The following is a 21,383-nucleotide window of genomic DNA, read 5'->3' as shown; positions in this document are numbered from 1 at the left end:
GGATGTCTTCTGCTCTGTTTAAACGAGCAGGAAGCCTTTATGGAAAATTGGCCAGACTTTTTTTTATCATACTTTCAATTTCAAAGGTAGAGCCCAGACAGCAAAATGCGTCATTTTTACATTGATTTTGCTGTCGAGGAGATTGCTGCGCTTTTTGTAGTTGGCGAATTTGATTCTATTGCAATTTAATTGCAGTTTTTGGCGACTTTTCCAGACATCGTTCTCTGAATTGATGATTGCCTTTGGAGCAGGGCGAAACCAATACTAGCTCAATAGAAAGCTGTAATAGGTCAAGCGGAAATCTATTAACCTGAAATGCCTCTCTAGTCTTTATGGAAGGCGAACAACCCTTGCTATTAATTCTACAGCTGGTAAAAGTTGAGCTGTTCATTTCTATAAGCCGAGTTTGCACAAACAAGAGAAAAAACAAGTCAGACGGCCAGAACTGTCACTGCAGCTGACAAAATAAAAACAATTGGCGAAAGTTTAAACCTTCAAAGTTCATTGCTTTGACATCAGGACTGAACCAAACAAGTTGTTGACGAAAAGGTGCAAATTTCAACAAGCATCTGTTTCAACCTGCCACTTAGCAGCTATCGGGCATTTCTTTCGGCATGCCAATGAGTAATTGCAGATGACCGATTCTTTGTGGATGTAAAGGAAAACTTGGAAAATGACAACTGCTTCGACATTCTAGCTTATGAAGAGTTTAGTGCTCCATTGCAATATTAGCATTGCTTCCCTCAACTGCAGAAAGGAAGTTGGTCATGTTGAATGGAAAACTAGTCGGAATTTGTGGAACTTTCAGCAGTGCGCCAGTGCGGTGTCGTAAAATCGCTGATTTTTTCTATCTTGTTATTGTTCGATGTCAGTGCAAAATCAATCTAAAGTAGCTTTGTTCTTTTAAATTCAAAACGTGATGTCGTTGATGTAAAATGGGTGCGGCAACCCTGCGCTGACTAACATTAGTAAATATTTTCTTCAAAAATAAAAAAAAACTGAAATGCCACCCCGCCCCTCAAGAAAATCTTGCTCATGCTACTGGCAACAGAGCCTGTGTTCACTAAAAAGTAGACAATCTTTTCAATTATGCAGAAAGCAACAAAGTAAAATATTGCGTTGAAACGGATCAGTAAGAGACACACAATAATAGGTGAACACCTTTTAAGCAATGAGCAGTAATTGACGGCGCCGAATATCCTGAAACTCTTCACTGATGAACAACACTTGGCCGATGAAGGAATTAATGACGTCGCAAGAGTCCCCCAGTCAGCAAATCAGTCCTTTTTTAAATTGATTCAACGTCTGCAGACGTTGAATCAATGAAAAAAAGACTAATTTGTCGGCTGGGTGACAGCAAACAAGAGATACCAGTTTCACATTAGTTCAACTACTGACGATGTTAAAGTAATCTAAAATATTCGATTCTTGTTAGGCAAATAAGTAGAAAAGTCCTGCTCAAAAATAGAAAGCAGACTCAAGTGTAGGTAAAAACGTCACAGGAACATGTTGATGCGGAATGGAAAAAGCAATAATGAACACAAACGTTTGTTGTTGATTATATTGTTAAGTCATGTAACGTATTGAAAGCTGTGATTGTTTTCTTGAAGTTCACCACAGAACAAATGTGGCTTATATCCGGCCATTGGGATGCTATCACCTCCTCAATATCAATGTTGCACGCGTCAAAAATGTCCTTCTGCTTCCTATGAGTGACTCAAAACTGAAGAGTCACGATTCAAAGGGTCAATAATTTATACTTTTTTCAAATAATTATGAATGTGCGGCTGGAAATCCAATCAGCAAAAGTTATCTTTTCAAATCTCTTCAACATTTACCAACGTTGAAACGATGTAGAAAGATAACTTTTGCAAGGCTGTAAAGTGGCTATTGAGTCAAAAAAAAAACTTATTTCATTTACAGAATTGATTGTTATACGTGCCTATATAATAATAGAGTAGGTAACATGGGATTGTATGAGGTGCAAGTATGATGTTGACAGTTTGTCAAATAATCGACCATGCAGCAACAATGTTGGCAAATCGAATTCGTCACTTGTGTAACTAAAGTGCGATAGGTAAAATATATAACCGCGGCATTGAAGTAAATAAAACAAACAATGAAATGATCAATAAGCCGAAGCACAACCCAGACAGCAAATTAGTCATCTTTGACATTGATTCAACGTCTGCAGACGTTGAATCAATGTCAACGATGATTCATTTTCTGCCTGGCAAGCTAGTGTAGCTTTGCAAGTTCTGGTGGTCCAAAAGTGCAGGCAACACGTCTTTGCATCCCAACAACGTGTGGAGACGGTAAAGCAACGTACAAAAAGAAGTACTAAAACTCAGCCGGGAAATCAGACCATTTTTACAACGTGAAAATGGTCTGATTTACTGACTGGAAAAGCACAGTTGTGATGGGAACATATCTCGGACCATTCGTGAGCAATGAAGAAAACAGGTCAGTTACAAAACAAGAATACTGATTTCGTTTTCAGCGACGTTGAATTATGTTAAAATGATGATGCGTGAAAAGCATGTCTGTAAATATTCTGAATATTCTTACAGTTACATCCTTAATAATTCTTAATTTTCTTGCTGCTGTGCATAAATCTTTAAAGTATGTTTTCGATCAAATATCAATTTAACTCCAGAATGTTTCTAAAATTCAAAGCATTGACAAATTTCAATTCATACGATGGCACTCGGCTTCCCAGACAGCAACATCCGTCACTTTCACATTGATTCAACGTTTTCAACTAAATTCAACGTATTCAATTCAACAATCGAATCAATGAGAAAATGACGGATTTCGCTGTCTGGGATTAAAGGTATAATCTTTCAAGGATAACCTTTGAAAATATATCGAAGAATCACAGTCGATTTGTTTTCAATAAAACGACAATAGGATGCGCATGTAAAGATTTGATAGGTCGGTGACACTACTGCGCCGCACAAACAAAAGCTTAACATCTTTCACGCTTCGAGATAAGGTATTCACTTTGCCAAATTTAACAATGTCTTTTCAGGAACGTTTCCTTGCTGTATTCCAACATGGGACAAAACCATTTCCCTTGTTTTGACGTAAATTCAACGTTCAAATACATGTCAGCTTAAGAAAAAGACAACAATTGAACTCGTATCGATTAACAGTTGAAATGAAACAACTTGAGCAATCTAAGTGGCTCATGGAAAGCTTTTGAGAGCAGACATAAAAACACATACTTAATCCCTGACAGCAAAATCCGTCATTTTTACAGTAATGCAACGTCTGCAGACGTTGAATTAATGTAAAAAGGAGGGATTTTGATGTCTGGGAACCTAACGAAGGTTTATTTTTTAAATTCTTATATATATATCATCATCAACCAATTTTGATTATACAGGCCATGAATTAATCCTCGCGTCGAGGGTGTGGCCTGTCTGTCTGTCGAGAACGAAGAGATGATATCACTTGTTTAAAATTTAAAGTTGACGTACGTTGCAAATAACTTGTTAATAGTTGCTGCAGTCTACTATGCATTGTGAAGGATTTTGTTTTAGCACTTCAATGTTGAAATGTGTTCAAAATGAGATTAGAGTTAATTGAACGTTGAATTTATTGAATCAGCAAAAAAGTAATATAATAGTCTCCGCTTTATTAAACCCATCTCGGGACCGGACGATTTTGGGCTTTTTAAGCGAGAACTGCTACTCTGCTGGAACTGCTACTTCTATAAATTCAGTAATTCCGAACCAAACCTGGGCTTAATAAACGGATGGTCCTATTAACCGCGGGCTTATTAAGCGGGAACTACTGTTAAGATTTTCGTGGAGAAGGTAGCGGAAAAAGAACGTTGCTTCTTCATGAAGAAGAAAATCCATATTCAAATGCCACACCAGCACCTCCCGCCTTATCAAACAATCTTGACCTTGTTGCACGGTGTCGGTCAATATTCACCGACGTTGTTGCATCGATACGTATGGACTCGCAGAAAATGGGCGCACAACTTTCGGTCTTCCTGTCCCATTGCAGGTGCTAGTCCGCACTGATACAGATTTGAAAGGATCTGATATGATTTGAATAGGAATCTTCCGTCCATTGCACTTGACGGTGTTGTTGTCAGCCTGAATAAAAAGCCAAGTGAGCGTTGGCGTACTTAAGTGCATTCGAGCAACATCACACTGAGATGCAAAATAAACTGTGATTAATAACAACTACTTAGCTCGAGCAATCAATACAAAAATTATTCTAACATCGAGTCATATCACCAATACATTCATTTCAGTATCTAAAAACTGCATAGCACTGAACGAAAAAACAATATTAAAAAAAAATAACAGAAATGTCGATCGCCAACCGTCCAGACAGCAAAATCCATCATTTTTACATTGATTCAACGTCTGCAGACGTTGAATCAATGTAAAAATGATGAATTTTGCTGTATGGACGGGCACTACCACGCATCACTCACATTCGAAATTGGTTTCAAAAATTTCTTTTCACGAGATCTTGATGCTTTGGGACGTTGAAGTGGCCTGGTAGAAAAAAGTAAAGATTACATAACATTTGCAGCATAATATGTCCAAACACGGTTGACAAGCACTGTTGAATTCAAACCAAATTTAGATAAATATTTGTCAGGAAATTTAGGGAAAAATTTCAAAACAAACTGCATCGAATGTAAATCCTACATCTGCAGAGGTTGAATCAATGTTAAAATGACGGATTTTACTGCCTGGGAGAGTGGTAGAACCCAATCAAAAGTTAACTACTTCTCAAAGAAAACTTACGAAGAAGAACATCGTTTCTGGCGAGATATGTTACTATGTTCATCGTTTAACGCTCGTAAATCCAATCTCGACATTTGAGTGACGATGTCCTCGTGTGTGCGTTTCCATGAAGCTTCGTATACAAAGTGTGTAGTTGAAAACCAAACACGACGGAAATTGCGGCGAAATAAAAATGACACGTTTTGCAGGAAATTGACTCATACAACTTTTCTGTTTTTGTGAACCAACCCAGCAAACTGTCCACTTGAAGCGGTTGGCTGTCTCGAATCATTACTCTAAGACTTGTTACTCAATGCAATAAACAGTGTACTAGCCTCATTTTTTAATCATAGATCGATTTCGCTATCACAGCATCCTCAGTTTGATCATGTCAAGACTCAAGAGCCAACATTGCTCTTGACATGATCATACTGAGGATGCTGTTATAGCGAAATCGATCTATGATTAAAAAATGAGGCTAGTACACTGTTTGTTGCATTGAGTAACAAAGCTTATATTTTGAAGAAAAGGCGGAGCTTTTTTATTAATTCGTAACATTATATTCAAGGCAATCCAACAACGTTTGAATATGAACCAACCAAATATTTACTCATTTCCGACTTTGTGTGCTCAATAAAACGCCTTTGAGTAGACAAAACACAAACAATAGACTTGCAACTTAATACCTCCATTGACTGCTGTGAATTCGCAACAGCTAAGACAAGGGAAAACTGATCGGTAGCAACAAGAAAGATATAAAAATGAGACTATCCACGATGTGACAACAGAGTCTGTTTGTGTTGTCGTCAATGAGAATATTGTTTATTCAAACTTTGATCGTTTATGAAAGAAACTGTTCCTTTGTCAAATAACAATATCCACTGAGTATATCACAAGTCAAGTATAAAGATATGCGTATAAAGATACTGTGTAAAAATAAAGCATAACGAAAGATATTGGTGGCCTTTTTGTCAATACCTTGCGGCACAGTTTACCATTAGGCTAAGCCAACTAAGCCCACCGCTGCACAAAAACACCATCAGACACAAATGAAGGAACTAACTGACCAGATGAGAGCCTGAACGTTCAAAACAAAACGTTTTTTTTTTTCAAGCGATAGATGTCTTCGAGGTGTCGATTGATGTCTTAAAGGTGTCGAGATTCCTTCGCTCTCTTCTTGAAAAGTGATAAACTTACAAATTGATTCCACGCGGGCAGTTAGAGCGGTGATAAGGTAGCGCAGTGACAACTAGCTCAGTAACGGATGACTTACTGTTGTCAGAGCGCTGGGATTTCTTCGGTGTGTTCTTGCTGTCTTTCGAACTGCTGCCATCTTGGTCATAATCCACTGTCACAGTTGTCACTAGAGCTTTAGTTTTGATTACGGTCCTTTTTTTGGCACTTCTTGCCCTTCTTTTCGTCTTTCCTGTGGTTTTAGGTCTGCTGAAACTAAACAATATACAATGCTCTGCAAAATGTTACTGTTACTTGCATTGCAAAATGAATTAACAATTGTGCTTTCCAGAAAACATGCACTGCATTTGCGTTTAGAAATAACAAAATTCAATGAAGCATGTTTGTGCAGATACCCAACTGACAAAAGTTGCACTTTTTACTTAATTTTAAGGTATCGAACCTTGATATCAGTTTACAACGAAACGAGGTTGCATTTATTTCAAAACAAAGTGAACGAAATCTGTATTAAACCAACTTGATTCGCAACTGTGCAAGGAATTTTGGACCGTAACAATGCATGTTCGTTTCGAGCAGCCAGGTCATACATGATCACAAAGCAAAGAACAGTTTTAAATTAACCTTAAAAATTCTTTGGGAGATTGAATTTCGTCTTTAATATTCACAAGCATTAAATCGTCGACAGTCACGTGATTTGCTGTGGCAATAGGTGGATTCCCCTTAACGATATCGTCGTCAGCTTCGTTTTCTGAAAGGGCATTCGGTTTGCACAACGGAATATTAATTGCAACTTTAACTGTTTTTCTCGGAGCTTCAAAGCTGGGCTCGTTTGACACAAGTTCGTCTGTGTTTGTAGACGTGTGGGTCTGTTTTAAAGAAATATCTTGATTCAGACTTTCGCGTTGTGGAAGATTTTCATTTTCGAAAGTCACGTTGCTATTGCGCATGTCCAAATCGACGACAGACTCTTGACTTGAAACAGGTCGACGAAGCAGAAAGTTCTGAACAAAACGTAGGGGTAACTTTTACCGAAATTATAAAATTTATTTCACACTAAACGCAGCACAACTCCGTCCATGTGTCATCAATCGTTCAAACTTACAAAAAGTATCAACACATACGATAGAAATGGTGGCACAATAGCAAAAATAAACAAGCAACTGGCTGTTATCTCATGTCAATAACAATGATGAAAGCAAGTGGCATAGTTATAGTGAAGATAGAAGGTTGATGCTGTATTAGCTCGAATATTCATTTTCAACAGCAGGGATACGAATTTTAAACTTTTACTGAAAACTGGAGATTATTATTATGGTAATAATTATTATAGAACATGTAAAGCCACAACACGGACCTGGCTTGTCAGTTGAGAATAAGTGTCGTAGATTTCTTTCATGAAGTCAGGGGTGGAGCAACTAAAGTACACTGGAGGTTAAATAAAAGTCAAAAGCTGAAAAAGACTGAAGCTATTTTGAGACCTTTTTGTAAAAATATAGCTCAAGGTAGAATAAACTTAATTTGTGCCCCAGAAAACCTTGGAAAGGATGAACTGTTTTCAATAGAAATGTCTGCTGAATATTAGTAGTAGTAGTCCAGTTTTAATCCGGTGATGTCCCCGTTACCAAGGATGGCCGGATTCACCAATTTTTCAAAATCTATCTCTTGGTTCAGTGAACCAAGCATTTCAACTATTTGACTTATCTACGTTTATTAGGTTTTAATGAATTTCGAAGTTCATTAAATCTTAAAATTCTATTTCATTGAATCATAATTCAGTTCATTGAGCTTATAATAATCATTGATCAAGTCCACCACCAAGGCAACAAAAGCCATCTATTTCAAAACCTATACAGTGTAAGTACTGTAGCTTGATAGTTTTTCAATAAAAAATGATAAGAGTTTTATCAAGTCTTCAAAAAAATGCTTACCGACTGCCATTAGATGCTGCATCACTGTTTTCATCAAAAGCATATCGTGAGTTGTGAGGCATCCTTTCTCCTGAAACTTAGCATTGGTAGAAAAGTGATTATGAAATGGAACTTGTGGCAGACTAAATTATAATACACAAATTTAAGCAATAAATATGAGATTGGGTAAAATGTACTCACCACTGATTCCTGAACTGGAAAAATGTCGAACTGGTGCGGTAGAAGGACGTTGCTTTCTTAAACTTTTATTTTCTACAATAAAAATATTTTTGATTTTCCATTGCACAGCATCAAATATATAAGTGGAGTCAAAATTGTTAAATTATATAAAAGTTAAAATATAGAAATGGTGTTAAAATTCTAAAGAGTGCTAATAACAATTGAAACATAAGTATATAACACTAATTGGCTTGGCTCATATAGGACTACAGTGGCGGCTCGTGTAATGGTGCTGTGGCGCTGCAGCGCCACCAAATTTTTCCCTCGTTCTTCCCGTTATAAGAAATGTAGCAAACGTTGTGATTTTTCATTATTTTTATTAATCTGTTTAGATTTGTAGACCTTTCCAACTTTTTCGCTCTGTTAACTGGAAACGCTTTCTAAGTTAGGGAAACTACCTCATTGTCACATGACTGCTTTTTGATGACGCTTTGGCTGGCGCAAAAACTAAAACAGCTCCAAGGCCCCGACGTCATCAAAGCAAACAAACCAAAGGAAAGTCATGTGACAATGACGTATTTTAGCTGTCTTAGAATGACAAGATAGGATGATCGCGGTGCTGTGTCAGGACAGCACCGCGGGTTGCCAGTTCCGCGGGTTTTCTGCGGAATTGGATTAGATTTGTTTTGGAGTCGCGGGAAAATTTTAGTAGTTACGGTCTTTTTGGTTTGGTTTCGTTCCATTTTAACCATTTTTTTTTTTTGCGGAATTTTGTCATATTTGGGGCTACTTTTGGGCTTGTTTTATCTCCTGTGAGGGCTACTTTTCAGCAGAAATTTGACTGGGAATTTTAAAACATCTGGCAACCTTGAGTCAGCACCAAACCAACCAGGTTGGCTTGGCTACAGTACAGCTTTTTGGAAAAAAAGTATAAAATTAAAAGTATGTATTATGTATGGCCTACTGTGGATAGTCTGGCAATGGGCATAGGCGCATATCCCAAACTGCTAGGGCGAGTGAGCCGATTGGGCAATTACTTAGAGACAGGACACACTTGAACTTTGTGGCCAAACTGTTCAGCTCTATGACTGAGGCGAGCTGCCTTTCATATAAAATTTAATGAAAACCTGAAAAAATAAATCTGTAATGATACATTGATCTACAAACCGGTACAGATATTGTGTATGTATCTGAAAATGAGCCTCTCGCCAAACATATGTAACAACAGTAAGTATGGTAGGCCTACTAGTACAGCGAAGGGCATTTTAACTTGTAGGCCTATGTGTTGTAAGCCCAATTGAATTTGAATATGTGTTTTTTTTTGAGATGGCAGAATACAATACTGTAGCATATTTAAAAAGCATTAAATTTTCACAGTTAACATTGGCTGAGAAAGTACAGATTAAAACCAAAGGAAGACACAGTCCAGATTTGATAATCGAAGCTGCAGCTGCTGGTTCAAGCAATGGAAAACAGTATACCAGAAAGTTTAACTCTGATATTTATAAAAAGCATGATTGGCTCACTGGGTGTAATGAAACCAATGCTTTATACTGTTTTCCTTGTCTGTTATTTGGTGGCGAAACAGCATGGACCCAAATGGGAATAAAAGATTTATCTCATTTGCAAAGAAGCATTAAAAACCATGAAAGTTCCTCAAAACACGTAAACAATGTCATAGACCTTTCCTATTTGGGACAAGTGAATATTGTCACTCAGTTGAATACTGGATTTCAGATTGTTATTGCTCGACACAATGAAAAGGTTACAAAAAATCGAGAAACTCTATCAAAATTAGTTGATCTTATTAAGTTTTGTGGGAATTTTGAACTTCCTCTGAGAGGTCACAATGAAACTGCTATCTCGTTAAACCCAGGAGTGTTTCGTGGCTTGGTTGATTTAGTAACTAAATTTGATTCTGCTCTGAAATCCTACATTGAATCAAATGACATATTTAAAGGCACTTCAAAAACCATCCAAAATGATATTCTAGATGCAATTTTCCAAGTTTGCAGACAGCAAATAGAATATGAGATAAAATGTGCAAAATTTTTGGCTATAATGACAGATGAAACAACAGATATTTCTGAAAAATCCCAAATGGTTATTACATTCAGATATGAGAAAGAAGGCACACCAGTGGAAAGATTTTGGGGGTTTTTCAACCCTGTTGATCTGACTTCAGCAACCTTATTCAATCTCTTATTAGATGAACTGAGACCTTTAATTGGAAGTGAACCTAATAAATTAGTTGCTCAAACATATGATGGTGCAGCTGCACTTAGCGGAGTTAAGACAGGTGTTCAAGCTCGAATAAAAGAAGTGTACAGCAATGCATATTTTCTTCACTGTTATGCTCACCAACTCAATCTCATTGTTGAGAAAGCAGCATCGCAAAATGCTAGAGTCAGAATTTTTTTTGCTAGTCTTGCTGGAATTCCAAGTTTTTTTTCAAAGTCTTCCTTGAGAATGTCGACTTTAGAAAATATTACTACTAAGCGACGGATACCTACACCTTCTTCTACACGGTGGAACTTCAAAACACGAACTGTGAATATGGTTTATGAGTTGAGAGAGGAGCTCATGGAATGTTTCAGCCAGTTAGCAACCAGCCGTTCAACTGAGACAGTTTCTGCTGCTATTGGTTTGAAAAGGATGCTCAATGATCCAGAATTTATGTTTTGGTTGAAGTTTTTCACAAAAATTATGCCACATGTTGAAATTCTCTACAAGCAGCTTCAGACAAGAAATATTGATTCAGTGAAAGTTTTTGACTGTGTGACAACCTTTAAGGCAAACATTCAGAAAGTTAGAGAAATATGTGATGACATAGACACTGATGAATATGAATCTCGCAGATCAAGAACTGATCTTGAAAGAAGCACTGAGGCTAAAGCGGTGTGTGATGTAATTCTTTTCCAGTGTCAAGAGCGTTTTCGATTTACTGGCCACTTAGAAGCTAGCAGGCTGTTTGATGTAAATAACTTTACTCTGTTTTCAAAGCAGTTTCCTGCTGCTGTTTTGAACAAGGTAACATCTTTATATCCAGTTCTCGATAAACATAAGTTAAGAAGCGAATTGGAAGTTCTTTACAATCGTTCTGATTTAGCATCATTTAAAAGCCTCACAGGATTATTGCAATCATTTATGTCATTTAATTTGACTGCAACGTTTTGTGAAGTGACAAACCTGGTAAAAATTTTGATAACTACGCCAATGACTACTGCTGAAAGTGAAAGAAGCTTTTCAACGCTGAAAAGAATAAAGACATTTTTGCGTAATTCTATGACAAATGAAAGATTAAGTGCACTGGCAATGCTCTCAATTGAAAATCGATTGATATCTGAAACAAAAGATTTTAATAAACAAGTGATTGATTTGTTTGCCACTTCTAAAAACAGGCGGATGGATTTTATTTTTAAGTAGCTTAATGTTTTGTGTTTATGAAAGAGTCACTGTAGCAGTTGAGCGCAGCATGTTTCTCACTCACTTGAAAGCTTTCATGGTCTTCACATGCACAGTTGATCACTTTCATTTGCATGTTTAGCACAGCACAAATTACAAAGATAACATATATATTGAGATTTATTTTATTGTGTTGATTAATAAATAATCGACACATGTAGATGCCTTAAATCAGTTGTTCCTAAGGTGAACTGAAAGCAGATTTTCGGAGTCGAATACAGTGGAAATTTGGCACATTATTGGATTTAGATAAGAGTTTTCACATTGATATGCCGGTGGATTTGAATTGGATTGTTTTGGAAATCTAACCAGTTTACTTGGAAAAATCTCACAGAACTTGCTATTTTGTTCATTTACAAAAAATAGACAAACTTGTATTTCAATGAAATTGGTGAAACTCTGACCGTTTAGGGCTTGTAATTTTTGCCGCAGAGTAGGTGAAACCTCGACTCGATAAGTTGAAGGTGCAGGGTGGGTGCCATGTAATTACAAGGACTCCTTATAAATAAAAACAAGCAAATATTGTAGCAGTTTAATATTTACTAGTATCTGCATTCAGCACTAACAAAAAAACATTAGGCTGCTAAACCATTGTTGATTAACTGTAAATTTTAAGATTGATCAGCCTAATTAGCTAGAGTTGATACGAAAGCTGAGCAGCAGATTAAGCTTTTATTGTCATACATACAGTTTTTGTACAGTATATGTGGCAAGTAATTTTCTTATTGTTTGTTAAATTAATGTATGCAGGTCACAAAACTGTTCAACTGTTCATAATTGTAAGCTAGGCAATAGGGCTGCTCTAATGAACGAAACGTACAGGACTTACAAAAGAAACAATTTTTCTTGTGCAGTGAATTTTAATAAAAGTTTGGTTCGTTTTTGTTCTGCTGTACAATTTCAATATGCATTAACATTTTCTCTATTTTTGTCATAGATGTAGTAGGCCTACATGCTAATAACTTGACACGCATGTCATCTTACTAATTTTTCTGGATTTGGAGTGAATTCAAAAACTTTGAAAGTTGGATAGATATCGCAATCATGAATGCAGTATCCGAGTACCACTGTGATACTTAAACGTAAGAAACCAAGGAGGGATTTAAAAAGTTTATGGGAGGAATTTATATTTCCACAGTTCTGGATTAGAAAGATTCTTTTCAGCAACAACAGAAAAGCTCTTCACATTCTTATTTCTTTTCGCGTCTGAGTGAGTGCGTATCAGGATTTCCTTCTCTATTACAAACTGAAAGCAAGAAAAGATATCGACTTGATGTTGCAAGAAAAGATACCGTCACAAACTATACCTTGTACTGTACAGTAGAATTCGCATGTAAGTAAGTTACTGGTTCCGCAACCAGCACATGCGAATACAACAATGGGGATCTACCTTCCCTGATTTATGTACAGTTACTCACGGCGTCAGACAGGGTGGAATCCTAAGCTCTTATCTTTTTGCTGTTTATGTAGATGACTTAACAAAGCGACTAAATGCATTATCAATAGGCTGCTGCATCGGTCGTGCATGTTTAAACAAGCTAATGTTTGCTAGCGGTATGTGTTGTTTTGCCCGGAGTTTGAAAGGTCTCGAAGCTATTTTGTCACTTTGCTCCAAATATGCCAAATTTCATGATATTATGTTTAATGCATCAAAGACATATTCCATTTGCTTCAGTAACAAACGCATGAACTTAGAATGTGATTCTGTTGTGACCCTTCAAGGTCAACACGTTGAGTTTGTGCAGTCAGCCAAATATCTTGGTGTGCTTATTGATTACGGTTCCGGTACATGTTGTGTGACAATAGTGATGTAAAAAGACAAATCAGAGCTTTGTATTGTGCCGCTAATAATGTGCCTTCGTTTGTCAAACATTGTAGTGTGGACGTAAAACAAGCTATATTTCGAGCTTATTGCATGCTTCTTTATAACGCACAGTCGCACACCTATGGACCAATGTCTCTGTTAAATGGAAAAGAAACTTTAAAGTTGCATACAAGTTGTTTGTATAAAGGTGTATTTGGTTTATGTGGATTGGAAAGTGTGAGCACTCACCAAGTTCGCTGTAATGTACTAACGATTGACGCTTTATTGTGAAGAAATGTATCTAATTTTTTGTAACGCTGCCCAGACTTTGAAAATAACCTGATTTGTACCCAGTGCTAAATGCTGATGTTCATTTAAAAATCGAAGTTTTGTGATGTTGCTTGTAATTTGCTGTACAAGGAAGACTGACATGCAGCCTACTCATAGTGCGGTAGTGGTAAAGTGTCATCGTCCAACGATATTCTCCTATGGTTATGTTTGTAGTTTTCTCCCCTGAACGTGTATTTTTCTTTTCTTTTTTTCTTATATCACCACATGGATGTGTAACATGTATGTTGTATATATATATCTGAAGCAAATAAATAAGCAACTGACAAGTCGGGACCGGCGATATTCAACCGTTATATACGAAATTGACCCTCGGCACACCGCGCAGATTCGCTACGTCCTAGTCATTACGTCTCCAGAGTTAATTACAAGACGTTTTCAAGACATAAACAACACTGTACTGTATTTCACTGTGAAAATGAGTGCTGTCACAATTAGAAGATCTGCAGAATAATTTTCTATTTTTCTTCATATGTTCTGCTTTTTCTTTTTTGGCGTTCTGTCTAATATAGTGCTACAGTATACTGTATACGCAACATACTACAAGGTTAAATAGAAGAGAAAAGGAAGTTAGCCAGGGAATATGTTAATAAATATCTCAGTCATTAACTTTTTCAAAGATGTATGTAGCCTATATAGTTTTTAACAGCCTAGCAGCGCTTTAGCCAATTATAGATATGCAAAATGCAAAAATTGAATTTTTTACATTTGCATCTGCATAATAAAGTTCAAACCGCGAAAGTTTTATCTTAACTTTTCATTACAATTTAGAGCTGAAGATGCGCACAGAATGCACCAAATTAAGTGTCATTTTTCAAAATTTTCTGGGGGAGGCCCCCCAGACCCCCCGCCGTTTTATTCGCCTACGGCGACGACGCGGCCGGGCTGCGCCCGTCCGCAGCACCACCACTTTCACAGCTCACCAGCCGCCACTGTAGGACTACATTAGCTTTCACATGCTAAGAGTACCAATAACACAAGAGATTTTGATTGACTAAACATAAGAAAAAATCCATGTTTTGTGAGTGTTCTACGTTTACATTGAGTTTCAACAAACATTTATGAAAACGTACTAAGACAATCTAGCAGACATCAAATGACTAAAATGATAATGGTTCCAAGCATTAAATATAATGGATATATAAAAGCCAGATTGAACAAAAGCGTACTTAAATCTTTACCAGAACAACTGCCAGACCGGGGTGTCTCTTGCAACCGTCGATCGTTGTATTTGTTAATGTAAAAATAGTCTTCATTGTTTTCGCCCCTGCAAAAAATTAAGCTGTTGGCAGAACCAGATAAAAGAAAGTCACAAATGTCTTGCTATGTTCTATCTACTTTTGCACACTAAGCAATTTATTGCCAACACAAAAACTCTCCCTTGTACATATATATAATGCATCTTTAACATAGGTGCAGATTGAAGCTCCACAAGGCATACAGAGCCTGATAATTTCTAAAAAGTTATCATACTGAAACTGATTTATACAATGTAATCAACTACGTACAAACTATTTATATTCAAGTAAATACAAATAAATAAACAAACCAGTAGCACTGCTCAAGCACACTTGCAAGTGGAGGATCAGGTAGACCACCATAGGCGGACAATGTTCTGCCACGAGAAGTTGACATACGTAACATCTTGTTCTTGTAACATGAAGCACAAATAAGCTATGAAAAACTGCCCGCTAAATAAATGATAATTGGTTTATTTAATTAAAAATACACTATGTATGAAATGCAAGATTAGACATTTTACTAAAATCTACTGGTTAGAAATACCATAGATTAATAAACAGAAAAAAGTACCGTACTACCGTACACTAGATACCGTATGATCCCAATCGTAACTTACGGTATCTACTTAAAAGCTATAACATAGTCAAAAAATTAACAAGGAAGTGGTTATATTTATGGCGCCTTTTGTCATGAGTGCTGTCACATAAAGAATTTTATACTAATTTGAGAAAACGTTAAAGCCGTTGAAGACAGAAACTCGTGATTTGGGAAAATTGGCAGTCCTGGACAGAGAGTAAACCTAACCTGGGAATTTTTTCAGACTTGAAAATTCCTGCATATGAGACAAAAATTTATTATCTAGCAACACTGCAACAAATCAGAACTCTTTGATTGCACACCTTGGCGAAATGCGCTTTAAATATAGCCACAGAATTAAATAGCCTACCCTACCTGTTTAACTAGCCTACCCCTACTCTACCCTACCTACCTACCTACCCTACCCTACCTGTTTTCTTTTTTGTGTCAATTTGCTACAATATTTAAAAACGCAATACTTTTTTTCGTATAACTATTTGAATGAGTGCAGACTCGACGACCTCCTACACCTTCAGGGCTACGGTCTTTCGCACTCTCTCATTGGATGCACACTGTCAGTTTTTGTTTTATGTATGTTTCGGCGTTTCGCATCCAAACAAAAATAAAATGACCATCCATACCGTATGTGCCAAGATGATTTGTCAAATAGGATATGGTATATTTTTGCAAAGGCTAGTAGCCTACCTTTTCCTTTACAAAAATAGTACTCTAAGGTATAATACCTTTAAAAACGAAACTGACATAACTGTAAGAAATAAAGCACCAAGAGGACAATCCGAGTAGCTTCAGCCTGTGTACGCTGTAGTATCATTCCTAAGCTTCAACCATAGTGGTTGGTCAGCTTCAGTTCAGCTTGTAATGTTGCTATGCGCCCACTACCGATGAGTTTATGGTTCAGTGATTATGTTTCATGTGTGATTGTGGAAAGTTGCTGAGGTCTATGGTTGCTGCATTCCCCTCTCCAGCTACAGTCACTCTGTGAGTGTGACTTTTTGAACATACTGTAGTGTGAACAACATGACTGGTCTGAACAATATTTTAGTCACAAAAAGTACTTTACAAGGATATTTAATGCGAAACAATGAGATGTAGCCTACGCTGTGCAGTACACTGTTGGCTATAGACTACATGCAGTGCCAGATTTACCACTACGGCACTAGACTGGAAAGTAAACCAGGGATGAGGCAAACCTATACACTAGACCAGGGCTACTCAACTAGCGGACCGTGGTCCAAGTCCGGACTTTTTGAGTGTTGAAGGTGGACCTCGGGCTTCTGGAAGAACAATCTCATTGCAATGTTTCAGGGCTTCATTAAATAGATTTTAACTCAGAAGAAGCAATTTTTTCTGTGATTATTCTGGAGGACTTCGCCCCCTAGACCGACCAACACTTTGTCAAAAATCCAAGTCGAGTTCTATTTTACTTAAGAAAATAGTTCAGTACTGGTATTGATAGTTTAACTTCCGTGGTTGAGTGTGAAATAACTTATTCACGGACCGCTAAAACTATTTAACTTGTCAAACTGGACATTTGTTAACATTAGTTGAGTGACCCTGCACTAGACCATAGAATTAACAAAGAAGAAAGAGAAACATGAGTGTAAGGAAAAAAAATGTGGGTTTCGAAAACGAGAAATTAAAATTTCTTGTTAATTGTATGCTCACGTGCAATGGTTTACCAGACTGGAAAGGCTGACTTAAGCCTGAGGCCTCAAAAGTTAAGATGTAGGCTGTCACGTATATTATAAAAAAAAAAAAACGTTTAAACTTATGGGCTATCTGTAGAAAATTTCACCTGGGGATAATGTGAAATTTTCTGAAACGTAACCTGTTGGGAGGCAATATTCTTGAAATATGTGGAGCTGTCTCCTCCCATTCAATCGCAATTTTGGCAGCAATTTTGGCAGCAGTGTCGGCAGCAATGTCGGCACTGTCGGCAGCAATGTCGGCAGCAGTGGCCGAGTGGTTAGCGCGTTGGGCTCGCAGTCGAAAGCCTGTATGTTCGACTCCAGCCACCCGCACTTGCTGTTGTTTCTCTGGGCAAGAAACTTTACGATAATTGCCTCTACCCAGTGATCGATTTCGAGTAATGGGTAGTACCAAATTTCAGTCATAAATAGAGTAGACAACCGGAAACAGACATTGCAGTCGGCTGCAGCGTGGGTCAGGTGTACGTCGGAAGGCGCAGGCTACACCGATGCATAGCGCTCAAGTCCGCTTTCCCGCAATGCAGGATAAAGATAAACAAACAAACAAACAATTTTAGTTATTAATTTGCCATGATTGATATTTTTGTTGTGTCGGCTGGATAAAAAATAAACTTGATAGATTGATTGAGCAGAAGTGAAGTTTGAAGCAGGAGTCACACACTTTTGGAGTCTGAGTGGAACAAAAGTCCAGATAACCTGACTCGGTACCAGCAACATAGCCAAGGGGGCGTGGGCAATCCCCACGAAAACGTTATCTTGCTCCTAGTCCCGCTAGAAAAAATCTTTTGATACTATTACAACGTTTTAATACCGGTACCATTGTAGGCTAATTTATAGGCTTATTGTTTCCCCCAAAGTTACTTTTGCCCCAGTGAAATTTTCTTTCTAGTTGCCGTACGTCACTGTTTGGTAAACCTCTGGTGTGAAAGTAAACCTCTGGTGTGAAGTCGTATTTTTTCCATGGCCAATGTAAAGAGTCCAAGCCTATAAAATAAACCCGGGCACGGGCCTGAGTTCAAAAACAAACTAGGCTACCTAGCCTACCTGTAACTATAGCCTAGCCTACTGAAGTTTTTAATTTAAGTGTCAGAGAAAAAAATCAGGTTTTTATCTCATTCGTAAACTCAATCAAATCGTCAAAAAATACATAACTTAGTAAAAGGTATCAGTAGGCTAGTTTCTAATCACCAAAAGTTGGCAACTCGGATGATTCAAAAACCACTTTGGCTACCGGAATCCCTGTCAGGCCCGGATTTAGGGGGGGGGCAGAGGGTGCAGATGCCCCGAGCCCCCCTTTTGAAGAGGCCCTTCGACGTGGAAAAAATGTGATTTTGTGGTATTTTTTTTCTTCTTTCAGCCATTTTGAAGCTTCTGCAAAATGCTGTGCAGTGCTGGATTAATGATAGCCTACTGTAGACGTAAAGGTGTCTTTTCGCGCCTAAGGCGCGAAAAAAATTTTTGCACGGGGGCCCCCCGATCTAAAACTGCTCCGGGCCCCCCCATCAGCTAATTCCGGCCCTGATCCCTGTCACCTAATTCCACCCTAACGTGAACAAGCAATTTTAACTTATAGGTTACCTGTCAACTATCGCTTGTAGGCCTCTGAGGATTTGTCACATGAACAACCCCATAACATATGTGCACCATTTATACGCTTTCACATTCACACAACACAAGCCACGAATAATCTCACGATTACGAAACTGCAAATGAGAACCGTGACACATCATAATAATCGATCATCAATTCATGAAAATTGAACAAGAAAACGTTGATACTTTCATAAAAATAGTTCTTCACTGATCATACGTTATTGCAATACACAAAGTAAAAGTACCGGTATCAAAACTTTGAAGAATAATTTGACGAATGTAACAATCAGTTAATAAACGACAAAAAACAAAGCAATGCAATGAAGAATAACGGGGTCCATCAAATTTTCCTTTTACTGGTTGCAACTTATTTTGGCCTCAAGCACGTAGTTTTAAGTTTTGTGTTTTGTCGCTTCTACCCTTTTCTAGACCTTTGCTATGTTGACGTGTATCATTTTCGCTGTGATGGTCAAAAATAACAACAACATACCGGTCCCTGACTGAACAGCAAGAATTAGCAATGATGGAGTTTGATTGGCAGGTTGCTGTATCATTGAAGTCAACAAATAACGTAGCCTACTGTATTGTGTTTCTATACTAAGACTGCTTTGTTAAATAACTTTAGGCACTTCTTTTTATGCTGTGATTAATATGGCTAGGCTATATCCTATTAATTATCACACTTCATCCGGGCTGAAGGACATAACATGCAACTTTAAATAAAAAAAATTAACAAGTGAGTTTTTAAAACGCACGAAACGTGTGCAATACGTTGTTGCAATGTCATATCGGCTATGACAATATTCTATTTCTTTTCCTCACTAGGGATTGGACGGAATGGAAATAGAATGGAAGAAAAGATCAGGATAAAAAATGAAGAAAAAAAACGTCTTCCCTTTCATTTCACTCCACACCCTGTTCTTTACCAAACTTTCCCTTGCGATTTCAAATATTATCTTTTTTCGCCAATTAATGAAACACAACGCGAGTGTTTCGACAACTCCATTCCGCCTCTAGAGGGCGCCGTATGATATTTAAAAGTTCCCAGGACTACATTGCAATAAAATGTCGAACGCTTTTGAATAAGATTTACTTACTGGTAAGCGTAAAATGCCAAAATCATGAAAATCTGCAATTGCGTTTTTCCTTGTAAAAAGTAAAATACGAAAGAACAGATGGAAAATTTGAAATCAGCGTTAAAAAGTTAGGTGGGCCATGTAGAATCAGTCAGGCGCTTTTTGCTACAAAACCAAATAATAAAGTTTTCACTGATGTTAGTAGGCCTACAGTTAGTCAAAGCAATGAGAAAGGAACGTTTAACCACAATACATCACATTACTACAGTAGGTCGAGACCAGTGGCTCTTAACCGGTGGGCCATGAATGACGCTATTTCGAGTGAGCCATTTAGCTAGACATAGATCAATAAAATAAATTCATAATAATGATCATAAATTCAGTCACTAAATTGTGGATTAGAGTGTCCTCATTGTATCCACTTATCAGTATAAACTGTCTTTAAACTATTGCCTTTACCGCCACATGGTATGTGAATATTTCTTCGCATCATTATTGACTGTGAAATCTATGCAGCGCAATCAACTTTGTGTTGAAAACAACATAGGGTAGCCTACTCTGCCACCAGAATTCAAAATACTGTGGACAAGATACAGCAACAATCTGCTCATGAAAGTTGTGTAAATAAACTGTTGATCAATATTTTGTGTTATTGTCACTTTGTGTTTTTGTCATTGCTTAAGTTAATGGGCCACCACCAAGATCTGCATAGTTTAATGGGCCATGAGTAGGAAAATGTTGGGAACCACTGGTCTAGATTATCTTTTTAATAACCTACATTTTGTTGAAAACCATGCACCATAAGTAAGCTTCCTTTGTTAAAAAAATGTCTTTTTAAAAAAAAACGTTATTCTTACTGCCAAACTTGAAATCATTCCAGTTTGCAATTAAATGAAAATCATTAAAAGCGCAAGTGCAATGAATGTGCACCACGAAGCCAGCATTACGCTAGGCTACAATAAATATTGTAACTGAAAGTATCGAAGTAAGGAATGCAACTGTCTTCGTGAACCCCTTTCACGTGTGGAGCAACGTAAAGAAACAAGGTAAATACAGTTCATCTTTCCTGCTCTTTTACACCCTGCTCATGTATTTTTCTTTGACCAATACAATTTTCATTTCTTCCAAGTTCTCCATGATCTCATTTCTGCTCTTTTCCACCATTGTGTTGCATCTCGCAAGTCCGGCTTCAATTTCTGCCCAACTCCTGGACAGCAATGCTTCTTGCATTGCGTCCATTCTACGTTCCAACTCGCTTTTCACCTATAGATATCAAACTATTTGATTATCATATCATAACGTCACGTTATAACGTCCGCGTTTTGTCGCTTCTACCCTTTTCTAGACCTCTGCTACGTTTGTCATATATTTTTGATTATCATTCTCATCAGGAGACCTAGTGGTAGAGTTTGCGAAAAGCTTGCTATGAAAACAATCACAGCATAAATACATCATCTTCTTTTTAACTTGAGCAAGCTATTGAATTGTAGGCTACTTGAAATCTCATGAAATCAT

General features: G+C 37.4%; 2 protein-coding genes across 2 annotated transcripts in view; both read right to left on the bottom strand.

Annotated features, from left to right (window-relative positions):
• Positions 1-1,097: 1,097 nt before the first annotated feature.
• On the bottom strand, positions 1,098-15,342 carry LOC145785543 (uncharacterized). The gene is made up of 10 exons (XM_082597203.1): positions 15,202-15,342; positions 14,834-14,919; positions 8,057-8,128; positions 7,877-7,952; positions 7,303-7,363; positions 6,570-6,949; positions 6,028-6,203; positions 4,776-4,887; positions 4,457-4,520; positions 1,098-4,109 (listed from the first exon to the last, which is right to left on the bottom strand). The coding sequence occupies exons 1-10, from the start codon at positions 15,294-15,296 to the stop codon at positions 3,939-3,941; spliced, it is 1,293 nt and encodes a 430-aa protein (XP_082453329.1). The 5' UTR covers positions 15,297-15,342; the 3' UTR covers positions 1,098-3,938.
• A 3,494-nt stretch (positions 15,343-18,836) lies between these two features.
• Positions 18,837-21,383, bottom strand: part of LOC145785497 (uncharacterized) — a 28,017-nt gene continuing 25,470 nt past the window's right edge. The window contains exon 29 of the mRNA XM_082597148.1: positions 18,837-21,131. Within this exon, the coding sequence (XP_082453274.1) occupies positions 20,943-21,131 (189 nt within the window). The 3' untranslated portion in view covers positions 18,837-20,942. The remainder of the gene's footprint in view (positions 21,132-21,383) is intronic.

The sequence above is a fragment of the Aplidium turbinatum genome, chromosome 16, assembly GCF_918807975.1.
Source record: "Aplidium turbinatum chromosome 16, kaAplTurb1.1, whole genome shotgun sequence".
Classification (NCBI taxonomy): domain Eukaryota; kingdom Metazoa; phylum Chordata; class Ascidiacea; order Aplousobranchia; family Polyclinidae; genus Aplidium; species Aplidium turbinatum.
The sequence above is the reverse complement of the archived record's forward strand: the minus strand, read 5'-3'. Positions and strand labels throughout refer to the sequence as shown.

What these genes read in the sequence shown, in the direction of transcription:
- LOC145785543 (XM_082597203.1), bottom strand. Translation starts at nt 15,296, where the DNA reads ATGTTACGTATGTCAACTTCTCGTGGCAGAACATTGTCCGCCTATGGT. An exon ending in GTGCTTGAGCAGTGCTACTG is followed by an intron (nt 14,920 to 15,201) that starts GTTTGTTTATTT and finishes AATTTTTTGCAG; the next exon opens with GGGCGAAAACAATGAAGACT. An exon ending in TCTCCCAAAGAATTTTTAAG is followed by an intron (nt 6,204 to 6,569) that starts GTTAATTTAAAA and finishes TATATTGTTTAG; the next exon opens with TTTCAGCAGACCTAAAACCA.